Raw genomic sequence first — 13,632 nt, 5'->3', positions numbered from 1 at the left:
AAAAGTACATCATTTCAGATCATGCAATTGAAGGCGTGTACTAAAAATAAACCCAATCAGTACATTAGTTTTTGATATATTTTAATTCATGTATCTCAGGACTGGGTAGCACATGAGCGGAGAGGAGTGGACAGGATGGGCTGGGAAGACTGTGATGGATGATGGATTACGACTGACGAAATGTACCCCGTGATTATGTGAGCTGGGAGCAGGGCAGTGAAATGGCGGGGGACAAGGCGACATGGAGGCGATTTGTTTGTGGTCACCCCTTACGGGATTAAGGCGTCTGGCAATAGATAGATAGATTGATAGATTATGGGCATTTATAGGCTGCCTGATGTACTCCTTTTACCCTAACTTGGCCCAGATTTTCGTCCTTTTGCAGCATATGTAGCTAAATAACAGAATAACATTATACTATGAATACATTCTTTGCACAGCACTTCGTGACTAGTATCATAACCAAGTGTCAGCCTGTTCTTAGAAAGGATTATTTTTGATGGAGAGATTGTAAAATTAGGCCAGGTTAGAGGAGAAGGAGTATAGTCGAGGAAGCAGGAGTACAGTGTGTGAAGATTGACGGTGTGTTGGGAGTGGCGATGGCGGTGGGTGGGTGTGGGACTGACGTGGGTGGTGGTGGGCGGTGGGGCAGGGGGAGGGCACGAATAACACTATATATACTGGCTGGTATGGGCGTTACGATGGTATAAAATAAAATTGTCTCCCCAGAATAGGAGAAAACGAAAGGGGAAAAAAATAACCACTGCCTTGCTTTCATGTACGTAGCATCCCACGACTTAAAATGAGAGAGAGAGAGAGAGAGAGAGAGAGAGAGAGAGAGAGAGAGAGAGAGGATAAGAGCAGGATTAAGGTAAGCCACTTCCAAAAGCAGATGTTTACTTGCCTGAGCTGGGAGAGATTTTTTATTTTGGGAGGAGTGACAGCCAACAATATTTTTTTTTTACCACGTTTATCACATTGCTTATTTCCTTTTTTTTTTTTTTTCCTTCTCTTTTCTATAAGGATCTCTGAATATCGGCAAGGAAATCGTAAATGGGAGTTTTTTAATACACCATTGGAGTCAACACAGCCATGGAGCAAAAGACTAAGCGAGAGTTTGTGTGTGTGTGTGTGTGTGTGTGTGTGTGTGTGTGTGTGTGTGTGTGTGTGTGTGTGTGTGTTAGGTTCAGCGATCATTTCACACTTCATCCCCACTCTCCCTATTCTCAGCATACTACTTACTTCCTACTATTTTGCTGCTGTCTGTCTCACTCTTCCTCTCTCTACAGTCATTGTCTCTGTACAAATTCTTTCCCATATATTCCCATCTTGACTCTTCCCTAATGCACCACGTATTTGGCATCTTGTTTCACGTTCTGTAATCCTTTTGGTATCCCTTTCTCGCCGCACCGTTTCATTAATATTGCAATACACAATTCTTCTCCCCCAATCGACATATTCTCAATTGCTTCGACGTACCAAACATGAACCGAATTCCGTCCATTATGAAATTGCTTGGTCTGGAATGGACTCGACCTGCTTTTACAAATTGATGAAGATTATCGGAAACCAGGAAGAAGGAAAAAAATGCAATTTCCTGAATGCATTAGTCATTGTACGCTATATTTTATGTTGCAACGCTGCTTGTAAAAATATTCATATTTTTCGACGACGTTATCAGGTACTTATTTTATTTTGAAATCATATCGAAGTTACATGAAAAATGAAAAAAAAAAAAATAGTGTGTCCTGGCAGAGTGGTTGATGGTAGTGTGTCGATATGACAACCTTTCCTTATACTTGGCTAGCATGAGCGAGGGAGGTTTCCAGATATCACTCTCCCTTGGGAAAGAAGATGCTCTCCTCCAGTATAATTCACAAAGAGAACTACATATAAATACAGAGTTACACATTTCGTTATGCATTTAGCGAAACTATTTACCTTATAGCATTTAAAAAGGTAACTCGCTACACTCTCTTCCTTTACCTGTTAAATTCTGCCCAGGACATTTAATATATTCTTGTGTATTACTCTCTCAAATTACTTTCTCAGATTACTTTCTCAGGTTACTTGTTTACTGAAAGGGAGCAATGCAGGTGTGAGAGAATGATGTTGAGCTGTTAGTTGCAAATTACAGAGCTTAGAAAGAGCTAGAAATTCCGCTAGGCTGGTGAGAAGAGGGGGGCCAGTGTCTTTGTGTGTGTGTGTGTGTGTGTGTGTGTGTGTGTGTCTAGATTTTTTTTTCATTCATATCAACCCACACGGACGTGCTATTATTCCTAACGTCAGGCGAAATTATTTGGGTGTGAAAAATTCCAAGAAATCTGAAGGTTATGCCCGGACCAGCCTCAGTGGGACGGAAAGGTGTGTGTGGTCTGTGTATCTGTGTAGTACTGTGTAGCTGTACTTAACCCAGGGCAATGCTGGAGGGTAGAGTACACTTACATTACACTATATCAATACCTCTCTCTCTCTCTCTCTCTCTCTCTCTCTCTCTCTCTCTCTCTCTCTCTCTCTCTCTCAATCTATCTTATTATGGCAGCCCACCCTCATTGCCAGAAGACACTTGGTGATTCTAACTCACTCATAACCTCACTCGCTCACAAGCTTTGTCACTCACTCACTCCCTCACAAACTCTCTTGCTCCCTCGCTCCCTCACAAACTCTCTCAATCACTCACTCCCTCACAGTCTCCCTCACTCACTCACTCCCTCACAAACTCTCTTGCTCACTCCCTCCCTCACAAACTCTCTTGCTCAATCCCTCACTCACAAACTCTCTTGCTCACTCACTCACTCACAAACTCTCTCACTCACTCACAAACTCTCTCACTCCACCAGATCACCGTCGATGTTGGAAGGCGGAATTCGAGTGCCACAATGGTCAGTGCATCCGGCCGGGGCAGGTGTGTGACGGGGTATGGCACTGCCGGGACCACTCCGACGAGCTGCACTGCCGATCAGGTCAGTCACGGGGGCACTGTCGGGGTCACTGGCACTGCAACACAGGTCAGTCAGGTCAATATTCATAGCGTAATTTCTTTGCTAAACTCCATGGTGTTCGGAGGAAGTGGAGGGTAAGGAGAGCCTGCTAGGACAGCGAAATTAGATGGCAACAACATAATTTTAATTTTTCCTATTATGCACCCGTTTTCAGAAAGCGTAGTAAATGATGGGAATATTGATTAAGCTTGAGGCAGAAGGCGTGGAGTCACAAAATGATGAGGGAAAAACCAGCGAGCCATAACATCAAATAAGAAGAAATCCATCCCCTTAGGTAAATGGTGGATTGAGGTCGCTATGTGATCTAGATAAGTGGATGGAAGGTGGAAGAGATGTGGTAAAGAGCGGCATGGTAAGAGCCAGGAAAAAGACACGGGAAAAGAGTTTGATTTTAGAGCCTCTGGGAGTGGCTCTGTCCTTCTGTCTCTTACTGATGATTTTTGGAGGCGAGGTGCTTCATTCCCAGAGACTTTAGCGACTTAGAATTCACACCACACCACACAAAATCACCCTCCTACACCACACCTCACAAAATCACCCTCCCACACCACACCACACAAAATCACCCTCCCACACCACACCACACAAAATCACCCTCCCACACCACACCAAACAAAATCACCCTCCCACACCACACCACACAAAATCACCCTCCCACCCCGCACCACACAAAATCACCCTCCCACACCACACCACACAAAATCACCCTCCCACACCACACCACACAAAATCACCCTCCCACACCACACCACACAAAATCACCCTCCTACATCACACCTCACAAAATCACCCTCCCACACCACACAGCACATATCACCCTCTTACACCACAACACACATAGGGCATTAACTGAGGGACCCCGAAGCTCCCGCATCCAATACATTTGTACTGTTATTTAAATCCCTTGGTTCTGGTGACGTGTGTTATCTACTCATTGATTTTTCCTTATTCTTTCCGTCTCCACGCGGATATATTCAACACAGGTGAGATCTCAGGTGAGGGGGGGAACTAATTAAGTCTTCATCTACTTCCTCCAGGTGAACGCGTCTCTCATACACAAACTATAATCGCTTAGTCGTGGCAGGAATACCCCCTCCCCCCTTCCAGAAAAAAATATTACAGTGTTGAAAAAGTAATAATAATAATAATAATAATAATGATGATGATGATGTTGATGATGAAGACTGATAGCAACTGGCAGATTATAATGAGGACTGGATGGATGAAAGTGTTTGAGAATGAGGAATAGTGAGTGAGGGATGAGAGAGTGAGTAATGTGTGAGGAAGTGGGAGTGATAATATGCTAGAGAGGATGAGTGAGCGAGGAGTGAGTGAGAAAGTAAAAGTGACATTGTGTGAGTGAGAGGATAAGCGAGCGAGTGAGAGGATGAGCGAGTGAGTGAGAAAGAAAGAGTGGCCTTGTGTGAGTGAGAGGATAAGAGAGATAGAGGAGTGAGAAAGGGAGAGTGGGATTGTGTGAGTGAGAGGATGAGCGAGTGAGTGAGAATGTGAGTGGCAGTGTGTGAGTGAGAGGACAAGAGAGAGAGGAGTGAGAAAGGGAGAGTGGGACTGGGAGTGAGAGGATGAGCGAGTGAACTAGAAAATACGAGCGAGAGAGTGTGAGTGAGAGGATGAGTGAGTGAGTGAGAAAGTAAGAGTGGGATTTTGTAAGTGAGAGAGAGAGAGAGAGAGAGAGAGAGAGAGAGAGAATATAAGTACTGTGAAAAAAAATAATAATAATTTATAAAGGTGTACAGAATGAATGACGGACCAGGCGTGAGAAAAATTAGCCTAAAATATAATAGCTATCAAACTACACGAAGGTCATGAAGGCAGGCAGTCTTTAATTTCCAAGTCCCAATCTTTCCCTAGAACACAACCATCACTGCACTGCTCAAGGTCCCTAATTTTACTGCTTGGTGTTCAGGGACAGGTGGACAAGGAGTTCACCTGTCTGACAGAAAATACAGGTGAACTAATTATTTTGCTGTGGTCTGGGGTTTTGTTGTCATGGTCTGGGTTTATTTAGACCTGAACCCTGTGGACTGCAGCCTGAAGTTGCCCCTCCTCAGTTCACCATCATCCTTTAGGGGGATAGGGAGGTGGTGAGGGACGCGACCTAGCCTAATTATATCAATGCCACCGCACGAAGGCGACCCTCTCCAACACCTGTTTTAAGGGGGAAAATAAAGACTAGTAAAGCAACCTGTTCTGTCTAAAGTAAGCTTAATAATATCGTCTATCGTTAAAGCTTAATAAAATCGCCTATCGTTAAAGACTAGTAAAGCAACCTCTTCTGTCTAAAGTAAGCGTAATAAAATCGTCTATCGTCAAAGCTTAATAAAATCGTCTATCGTCAAAGCTTAATAAAATCGCGTATCGTTAAAGACTAGTAAAGCAACCTCTTCTGTCTAAAGTAAGCTTAATAAAATGGTCTATCGTCAAAGCCTAATAAAATCGTCTATCATTAACCAAAATTGACCACGGGAGGGTTAATTATGACGGTACTAAAACTCGTACTTCTATGACTCACTGCGCTTGTTAATATAGAGTTTACTGATAAAGGTTAATGCGTGATTATGAGGTCAGTTCTCTTTCAGACCCTTGACCTTAGATTTTTATTTTTTTTTTATTTTTTTTTTCAGAATATTCATTTGATGTTGAAAATCTCGTAGCATATTTTTTCTTTATTCTCTCTCTCTCTCTCTCTCTCTCTCTCTCTCTCTCTCTCTCTCTCTCTCTCTCTCTCTCTCTCTTTTGGCTAAGTGAGGCATTTCGATTAATTAAATCGATCTGAAAAAAAGAATGTTAATGGATTAGAAAGATGGATTGAGAGAGAGAGAGAGAGAGAGAGAATAATCCACATAAACCCGGGGACGCCTTCGTTATACTCTTGCTACTTTCATGCAATTTAATCCAACTTGGGAAATGTCCATGGCAATAAAGGTGTTACTGAAGCCTGTGGTGTTGGAGGGGGGCCTTCAGGTGGTGGCACGAAAGAACTAGTCGGGGAAGCTACCTGGTAACACAAACTTCCCTCAACTACTTCCCGATCCCCCAAAAAGAGAATGGTGGACTGTTGAAAAAAAAAAAAAAACTTCAGCCTGCAGCCCACCAAGTTCAAATTACACATGAACCTGGGGCCACTACAACTGCTGCTAGTGATTCTCTTTTTTGCAAGGAAGAAGGAACCAAAGGCCAGGAGCCCGCAAATTGTCCCCTCCAAGAAAAAACAAAAGTTAACAGAGAGCCAAAGTCAAGGTCCGTTCATTTCTTACAGCCTACCTAACCTCGAAAAGTAAATCCGAAAGTTACATTAAGGTATTTGGAGATGACAGAAATGAAATAAATAATAATTCCTCTGATTCAAGAAGTTAACTCATGATTGGAACAACTCAGATATTTTGTTCCAGGTGATGTCAAGCGATTTTATTCCGCTGAGAGGGTGTATAGGAACCTAGGAGTGTTAATATGGTCACAGTTACCCCCTTCATGCTCAGGACAGCTCGTTTCCTGTCCCACCTAAAGCCACAGGTATATATTACACCTGTGAGGGAGTTATAGCAGCCTGAGATGGTTGATGCTTCCACCTCTAGGCCCGTCAAGCTTGGGACAACTCTAGCACGCTACTCTGCCTAATGCTATACGATATACAGGCAGCGTCATACTGGGACAAAAGTGGTTAACATGCTAGCCAGTTTTGCGACTCGCTAGCCAAACTGACTCACGGTGAGCGAGATTTCGCTTGCGAGGCGAAATAGATATCAATTCTCGCTCACAGCTTGTTGGTGGGATTAGAACTCAAATGAGCCTATATTAATTTTGTAATTGGTGAGAAAATATTCTGTTATTCACAGAAGGAAATTTTAACTAAAATTGTTAGGTAAATACATTTTAATTCTTGTGGTTTTTATTCACTTTTATTTTTTTCTTGTAACATAGAATAAATATTCGGACACTCGGGTGACCAGCCACGGAGGCTGTCTGTTTTGTCTCCAAACAACAAGTAGAAATCAGATTTTGATATGGATCCTGCGGCAAGGAAAGCTCTAGCAGACTGCTTTGTGGCTCTGGAGTTGCTAAAGTACGTTAGGAGGTTGTAGAAACTGAGGAAAAGGGAGTGGGTACTCCGTGGTGGTTTGTTTACAGATGACCATGTGGCGCCAAGGCAGACGACACTGTTAGCCGTTTCGGCTCGCAAAAACACGCGAGTGTGACGGACACTCGACTCTGCTAGCCGTTTCGGGTCACAACACTGGCTCGCATGTTAGCCACTTTTGGTCTAGTGCGACGCCACCTTTAAATACTTGAGAGTGAGTCATAGGAGCCTCGCATAATTAAAAAGCGGTAAATATATATATATATATATATATATATATATATATATATATATATATATATATATATATATATATATATATATATATCCTACTGAAAAAAAGAAAAGGCCTCTGATATGACGAGCAGCACCAACCCCCAGCCAATCCCACGCTGGCTAAACCTGTGCGTGTAGGCAATCAACTCCGGGATTGTGTGTGCTTTTACTGGTTACATGTGGCAGTGAAGAGAAGCCTACACATGGATGGAGAGATACAGTTGTGGCGTCCATCCGGGAGCCAGGCCTTATCATATTTCTCTGCACCTCGCCCTGATCACCCGCAAGGGGGCGCCGTTCCCTGCCAGGTGTATAAACTGTACTGCACCTGTAGGACGGCCCCATAGAAGCAGTTGTTTACCTGTGGACGATGGGTTTGCTTGGCCGGACATATCTGGATTAAACAGCAGCAGCAACTGGAGACGTGTGTGTGTGTGTGTGTGTGTGTGTGTTTTGCAGTGTGCGCCAACATGAGAGAGATATAAACAACTTACAAAGGATTAATAACGTTAATACATCCGGGTGTTATTGATGGCAGTCTGTATTGATATGAAAAAAAAATAACACAGAAATGAATAATAAATGTTAATGCAGTCGTGTGTATTGTCTGTGCAATCTGTGTCGATATGTAAGAAATATAGATAACATACAAAAGGAAAATAAGGTGTCATCATCATCATCATCATCATCATCATCATCATCATCCAGACCTCCTTTCCCACCCAAGGGCAGTGTGAGGAGTAGCACGTCCAGACAGCCTAAGTTTGCCCAGTCCAATGGGCCACGCTTCCACTCAAGCCCCCGGAATACTGGCTCTATCTGATACGCCAAAAACATTTACCACATTCTGTAGCTTCACATAAACGTATCCGATAGAGTCAGTCAGGACGCTGTCACGTTAAAAAGGGGTGCCAAATCACTGATCATGCACTACTCACGACATTCATCCGGCCAGCTCGATCTCTTGTCAGTCCTCTAGCCTCACCAACTTCCATGCCTCTCTTCCTCACACAATCATTCACCATATCCCTCCACCTTCTCCGTGGCCTACCTCGCCTGCTTCCTCCTTCAGATTCGCTCATATATACCTTTTTTCACCATTCTGTTTTTATCCATTCTCTCCACATGACCATATCATCTCAGTACACTCTCTTCGATTCTGGTTTCCACAGACTTCCTCACTCCACATCTTTCACGAATCACATTATTTCGTATCCTATCCACTCTCTGTACTCCACATACATTCCTCAGCAGTCCCATTTCCACTGCTCTTGCTCTTAACTTTTCATTTCCATGCCACACCATAGTCTCACATCCACATGTTAAGTTGACACTAACACTCCTTCATGTAAGCTTCGTGCAGCTGCAACACTCAAGTCTCTGTTTCTTATCAAGGCCTTTATGGCACCAGCTGGTTTGCTTTCTTGTATCACTCTACTTTCCACTTTTGCACATTTTCCTCTCTTTTCTATCACTGTACCCAGGTATCTGAACTCCCTAATCAATTCCAGTCTCTCTCCATTCACTGTAACATCACACTGGGATTCACCTTCTCTCTCAGTAACCATCACTTTACACATTACTCTTTTCTGCATTTACTCTTAAGGCACCTCGTTCACAGACATTAGCAAAACTCTGCACTAGTCTACCAAATTCTTGTGCGGTATTTGCAAGCAGTACTGCATCATCAGCAAACAACAAATTTGAGATATTCCATCCATCATCATTCATTACCAGTGCCATCCCTTTCTCCATTACTCGTGTTTTTACTTCTCTCATTACCCCATCCATATATATATATTGAACAACCATGGGAACGTCACACAATCTTGTCGCACGCCCACACCGATCGTGAACTTTTCACTTAGATGCCCATTTATCATACATATGCATCACTACCATCATAAAAACTCTTGATGGTACCCAGCAGCTTACCGTCTACACAGTACATGCTTAAAACCTTCCACAGTCCGTCTCTGTCTACTTTGTCGTATGCATTTTCCAGATTCATGAATGCCTTAAACACCTTATGGTCCTACTCACAAGCCTTCTCCACTATCTGTCTTACCGCAAATATTTGATCCACACATCCTCTGCCACTCCTATAGCCACCCTGTTCATCACTCACTAGGACTTCTGATATCTCTTTACTTCCTTTATAATAATTTTTCCATATACCAGTCCTACCACACTCACTAAACTTATGCCACGATAAGTCTTGCACTCACTTCGCTCACCTTTATTTTTGTACAGGGGCACAATCACAGCGTTTTTCCACTCTGCTGCCACAGTTTCACTCATCCATGCCATTTCACATATCTCCAACAAGCACTTCATTCCGCTCTCACCACTAGCCTTAATCATCTCTGCATACACCTCATCAACCCCCAGCTTCTTTCTCATTTTTCAGCCGCTTCACAGCACTCCACCTGTGCGAATGTCATGTTTCCTGGCACTGCATTCCTTCTCTGCACACCCTCAAAACCAATCATGTTTACAGCCGCTCTGGTCTCTCTAATATGCAAAATAAATCGCTAAGGAGATTGTGCTGAAGGAGAATAGCACCCCCAATCTTCCCTCAAAATACGACGTGCTTTAGTCTGTTTAATATCCAGGTCATTGATTATATTGCCAAGTGAACAGGAACAAGGGCAAAACGAACTTTGTCCTACAGTCTGATCAGCATAAGAATTGCACATTGAATTCTTGAGAGGCGAACTAAGAGGAAAGGAAGGAAAGCGTGTGATGTTCAGGAAAATAACTATACCATTTTCACCGTAACTTGGTCAAGAGTTTCATCCTTTTGCAAATTATTTCTTGTATGTGAGAAAGAGAAAAAGACGATACCATACCTCCACATCACCATACCTCCACATCCTTCCCATACCACTTCTTCGTGACTAGCATCATCGAGTTTTCATCCGTAGTTATAGATCAGGACTCACAATGGAGAGACGGCAATTTTAGGCCAAGTTGGAGTAAACAGAGTATAGTTTTTAAGTGACATTGGCAGGGAATAACGAGGAAGGGAGTGTTTTTGTTGTTATTGTTATTATTATTATTATTATTATTATTATTATGTGAGTGCATTCAATTACTTGGGTAATGTGATGAGTAAGGATGGAACTTTTGGGGATGAAGTGCTTGAAAGGGTACAGCAGGGAAGGAGGGTTGTTGGTTCACTGAAAGCAGTGATGAGAAATAGGGAGGTGAGTATGGAAGTTAAGAAGTCACTGTTTGACACTAGTGTGATCCCTACCCTGACGTATGGAAGCGAGGCGTGGACCTTGCCAGAGGGGAACAAGTTAAGAGTGAGAGCAGTGGAATTGAGTTACCTGAGAGGAGCATGTGGAGTGACATGGAGGGACAGGTTGACGAATGAAGAAGTGAAGGAACGCTGTGGGGTGGATGTGGATGTGGTTGAGAAGATAAAGAGAAATACACTGAGGTGGTTTGGACATGTGGAGAGAATGGAGAATGAAAGACTGACTAAGAGGGTGTATGTAGGTGAGGTGGAGGGAGGGAGAGGGGGAGGTAGACCGAGGATGAGGTGAAGGGATGGAGTTGAGAGGTATATGAGGGAGGGGGGAGTGAGTTGGGGGGTGGGTAGTCAAATGATGGGTGACAGAGACTTGGAGGCGTTTTGTCTGCGGCCACCCTTTGAGGGATTAGGGCGTCGAGCTATAGATAGATAGATTATTATTATTATTATTATTATTATTATTATTATTATTATTATCGTTATTATTATTATTATTATTATTATTATTATTATTATTATTATTATTATTTTCATTATTCTTATTATTATTTTCATTATTCTTATTATTATTTTCATTATTATTATTCTTCTTATTATTATTATTATTATTATTATTTTCATGATTATTATTATTATTATTATTATTATTATAGTAGAGAAGGCTTGTGAGAAGGACCATAAGGTGTTTATGGCATTCATGGATCTGGAAAAAGCATATGACAAAGTGGACAGAGAAGGATTGTGGAAAGTTTTGCGCATGTACGATGTAGAGGGTAAGCTGTTAGGTGCCGTAAAGAGTTTTTATGATAGTGAAGCATGTGTCAGGGTTAATGGGCATCTAAGTGAATGGTTCACAATCAGTGTGGGCGTGCGACAAGGTTGTGTGATGTCCCCATGGTTGTTCAATGTATGTATGGATGGGGTGATGAGAGAAGTGAAAACACGAGTAATGGAGAGAGGGATGGCATTGGTAATGAATGGTGATGGATGGAATATCTCAAATTTATTGTATGCTGATGATGCAGTACTGCTTGCAGGTACCTGACAAGAACTTGGTAGGCTAGTGCAGAGTTTTGCTGATGTCTGTAAGCGTCTTTCCTTGAGAGTAAATGTAGAAAAGAGTAAAGTGATGGTTATTGAAAGAGAAGGTGACTCCCAGTGCAATGTAACAGTGAATGGAGAGAGACTGGAATTGGTGAGAGAGTTCAAATACCTGGGTACAGTGATAGCAAAGAGAGGAAAATGTGCAAAAGAAGTTGAAAGTAGAGTGACACAAGGAAGAAAAGTAGCTGGTGCAATGAAAGCCTTGATAAGAAACAGAGGGTTGAGTGTTGCAGCTGCACGAGGCTTACATGAAGGAGTGTTAGTGCCAGCTGTAACGTATGGATGTGAGACTATGGTGTGGCATGAAAATGAAAAGTCAAGAGTAAGAGCAGTGGAGATGGGACTGCTGAGGAATGTATGTGGAGCACAGAGGGTGGATAGGATACGAAATAATGTGATTCGTGAAAGATGTGGAGTGAGGAAGTCGGTGGACACCAGAATTGAAGAGAGTGTACTGAGATGGTACGGTCATCTGGAGAGAATGGATAACAATAGAGTGGTGAAGAAGATATATCTGAGCGAATTCGAAGGAGGGAGGAGGCGAGGTAGGCCGAGGAGAAGGTGGAGAGATATGGTGGATGAATGTGTGAGGAAGAGAGGTTTGGAAGTCGGTGAGGCTAGGGAACTGACAGGAGATCGAGCTGGCTGGATGAATTTTGTGAGGAGATATGCATGATCAGGGATTTTTTGCATCCCTTTTTAACGTGGCAGCGTCTTGATTGACTCTGTCGGATACGATATGTGAAGCTACAGAACGTGGTGAATGTTTTTGGCGTATCCGATAGAGCCAGGATTCCGGGGGCTTGAATGATGAATGAATGGAAGCGTGGCCCATTGGATTGGGCAATTTTGGGCTGTTTGGATATTGCTACTCCTCACCCTGCCCTTGGGTGGGAAAGGAGGTCCGGATGATGACGATGATGATTATGATTATTATTAATGATTGTCCAGTTTTTTTATAAACTGTTCTTTTTTGTGCAGTCATTAAGGAAAAACGAAAAAAATGTGATTGTTAATGAAGGTGCCACAGGTAATTATTTCTGTCATGTAATTAATAATGGTAATTGAAAAGGAATGTAAGAATGTATTTCAGAACAGGTTAACTACTCTGTAGTGGCTAATTATGTTCCGTGGTGTCCAGGTGAAACTATTTATTCTTACCTGTAATAAGATGAAATTAAGCTATAAGGTCACATAAAGCCTTCACCTCTTCAGCCCGATGATGTAATATTCGTTTTGCTGTATTCAAGCTTTTGTATTTAGTTTTTATGAAATTTTACTGACTACAGAGGGAGAATATAGCTATTATTTAGCCCTTCACTACACACACACACACACACACACACACACACACACACACACACACACACACACACACACACACACACACGCTGGCACTCATATCTAGAGGAAACCAGGATACGGTAGCTTTGTACAGTGTGCGTGTGTGTGTGTGTGTGTGTGTGTGTGTGTGTGTGTGTGTGTGTGTGTGTGTGTGTTTCAGAGCAAAAGATAAATTTAGCAGAAACAGCTGGACGTGTGATGCTTCGAAAAAACAGATATAGTGTGTGTGTGTTTGTGTGTGTGTGTGTGTGAATATTGTGAGGGTAAATGCTCTTATTCTTATATTTTCATGTGTTTTTACAGAGGACTTCGCGGTGTGTGTGTGTGTGTGTGTGTGTGTGTGTGTGTTTATATTTTCATGTGTTTTTACAGAGGACTTCGCGGTGTGTGTGTGTGTGTGTGTGTGTGTGTGTGTGTTTATATTTTCATGTGTTTTTACAGAGGACTTCGCGGTGTGTGTGTGTGTGTGTGTGTGTGTGTGTGTGTGTGTGTGTTTATATTTTCGTGTTTTTACAGAGGACTTCGCGGTGTGTGTGTGTGTGTGT

At 42.6% G+C, this 13,632-nt stretch overlaps 1 protein-coding gene across 1 annotated transcript in view; it reads left to right on the top strand.

Annotated features, from left to right (window-relative positions):
- The window catches only part of LOC145414035 (G-protein coupled receptor GRL101-like), a 189,767-nt gene that overhangs the window by 66,844 nt on the left and 109,291 nt on the right, over nucleotides 1–13,632 (top strand). Inside the window, exons 5-6 of the mRNA XM_080283601.1 lie at nucleotides 2,841–3,008; nucleotides 13,391–13,401. Coding sequence (XP_080139727.1) covers nucleotides 2,841–3,008; nucleotides 13,391–13,401 — 179 coding nt within the window. The remainder of the gene's footprint in view (nucleotides 1–2,840; nucleotides 3,009–13,390; nucleotides 13,402–13,632) is intronic.

The sequence above is a fragment of the Coenobita brevimanus genome, chromosome 98, assembly GCF_032717465.1.
Source record: "Coenobita brevimanus isolate Jiangsu-jjx chromosome 98, ASM3271746v2, whole genome shotgun sequence".
Taxonomy (NCBI): Eukaryota; Metazoa; Arthropoda; class Malacostraca; order Decapoda; family Coenobitidae; genus Coenobita; species Coenobita brevimanus.
Note: the sequence above shows the minus strand (reverse complement) of the source record. Positions and strands in the feature narration are given on the sequence as shown.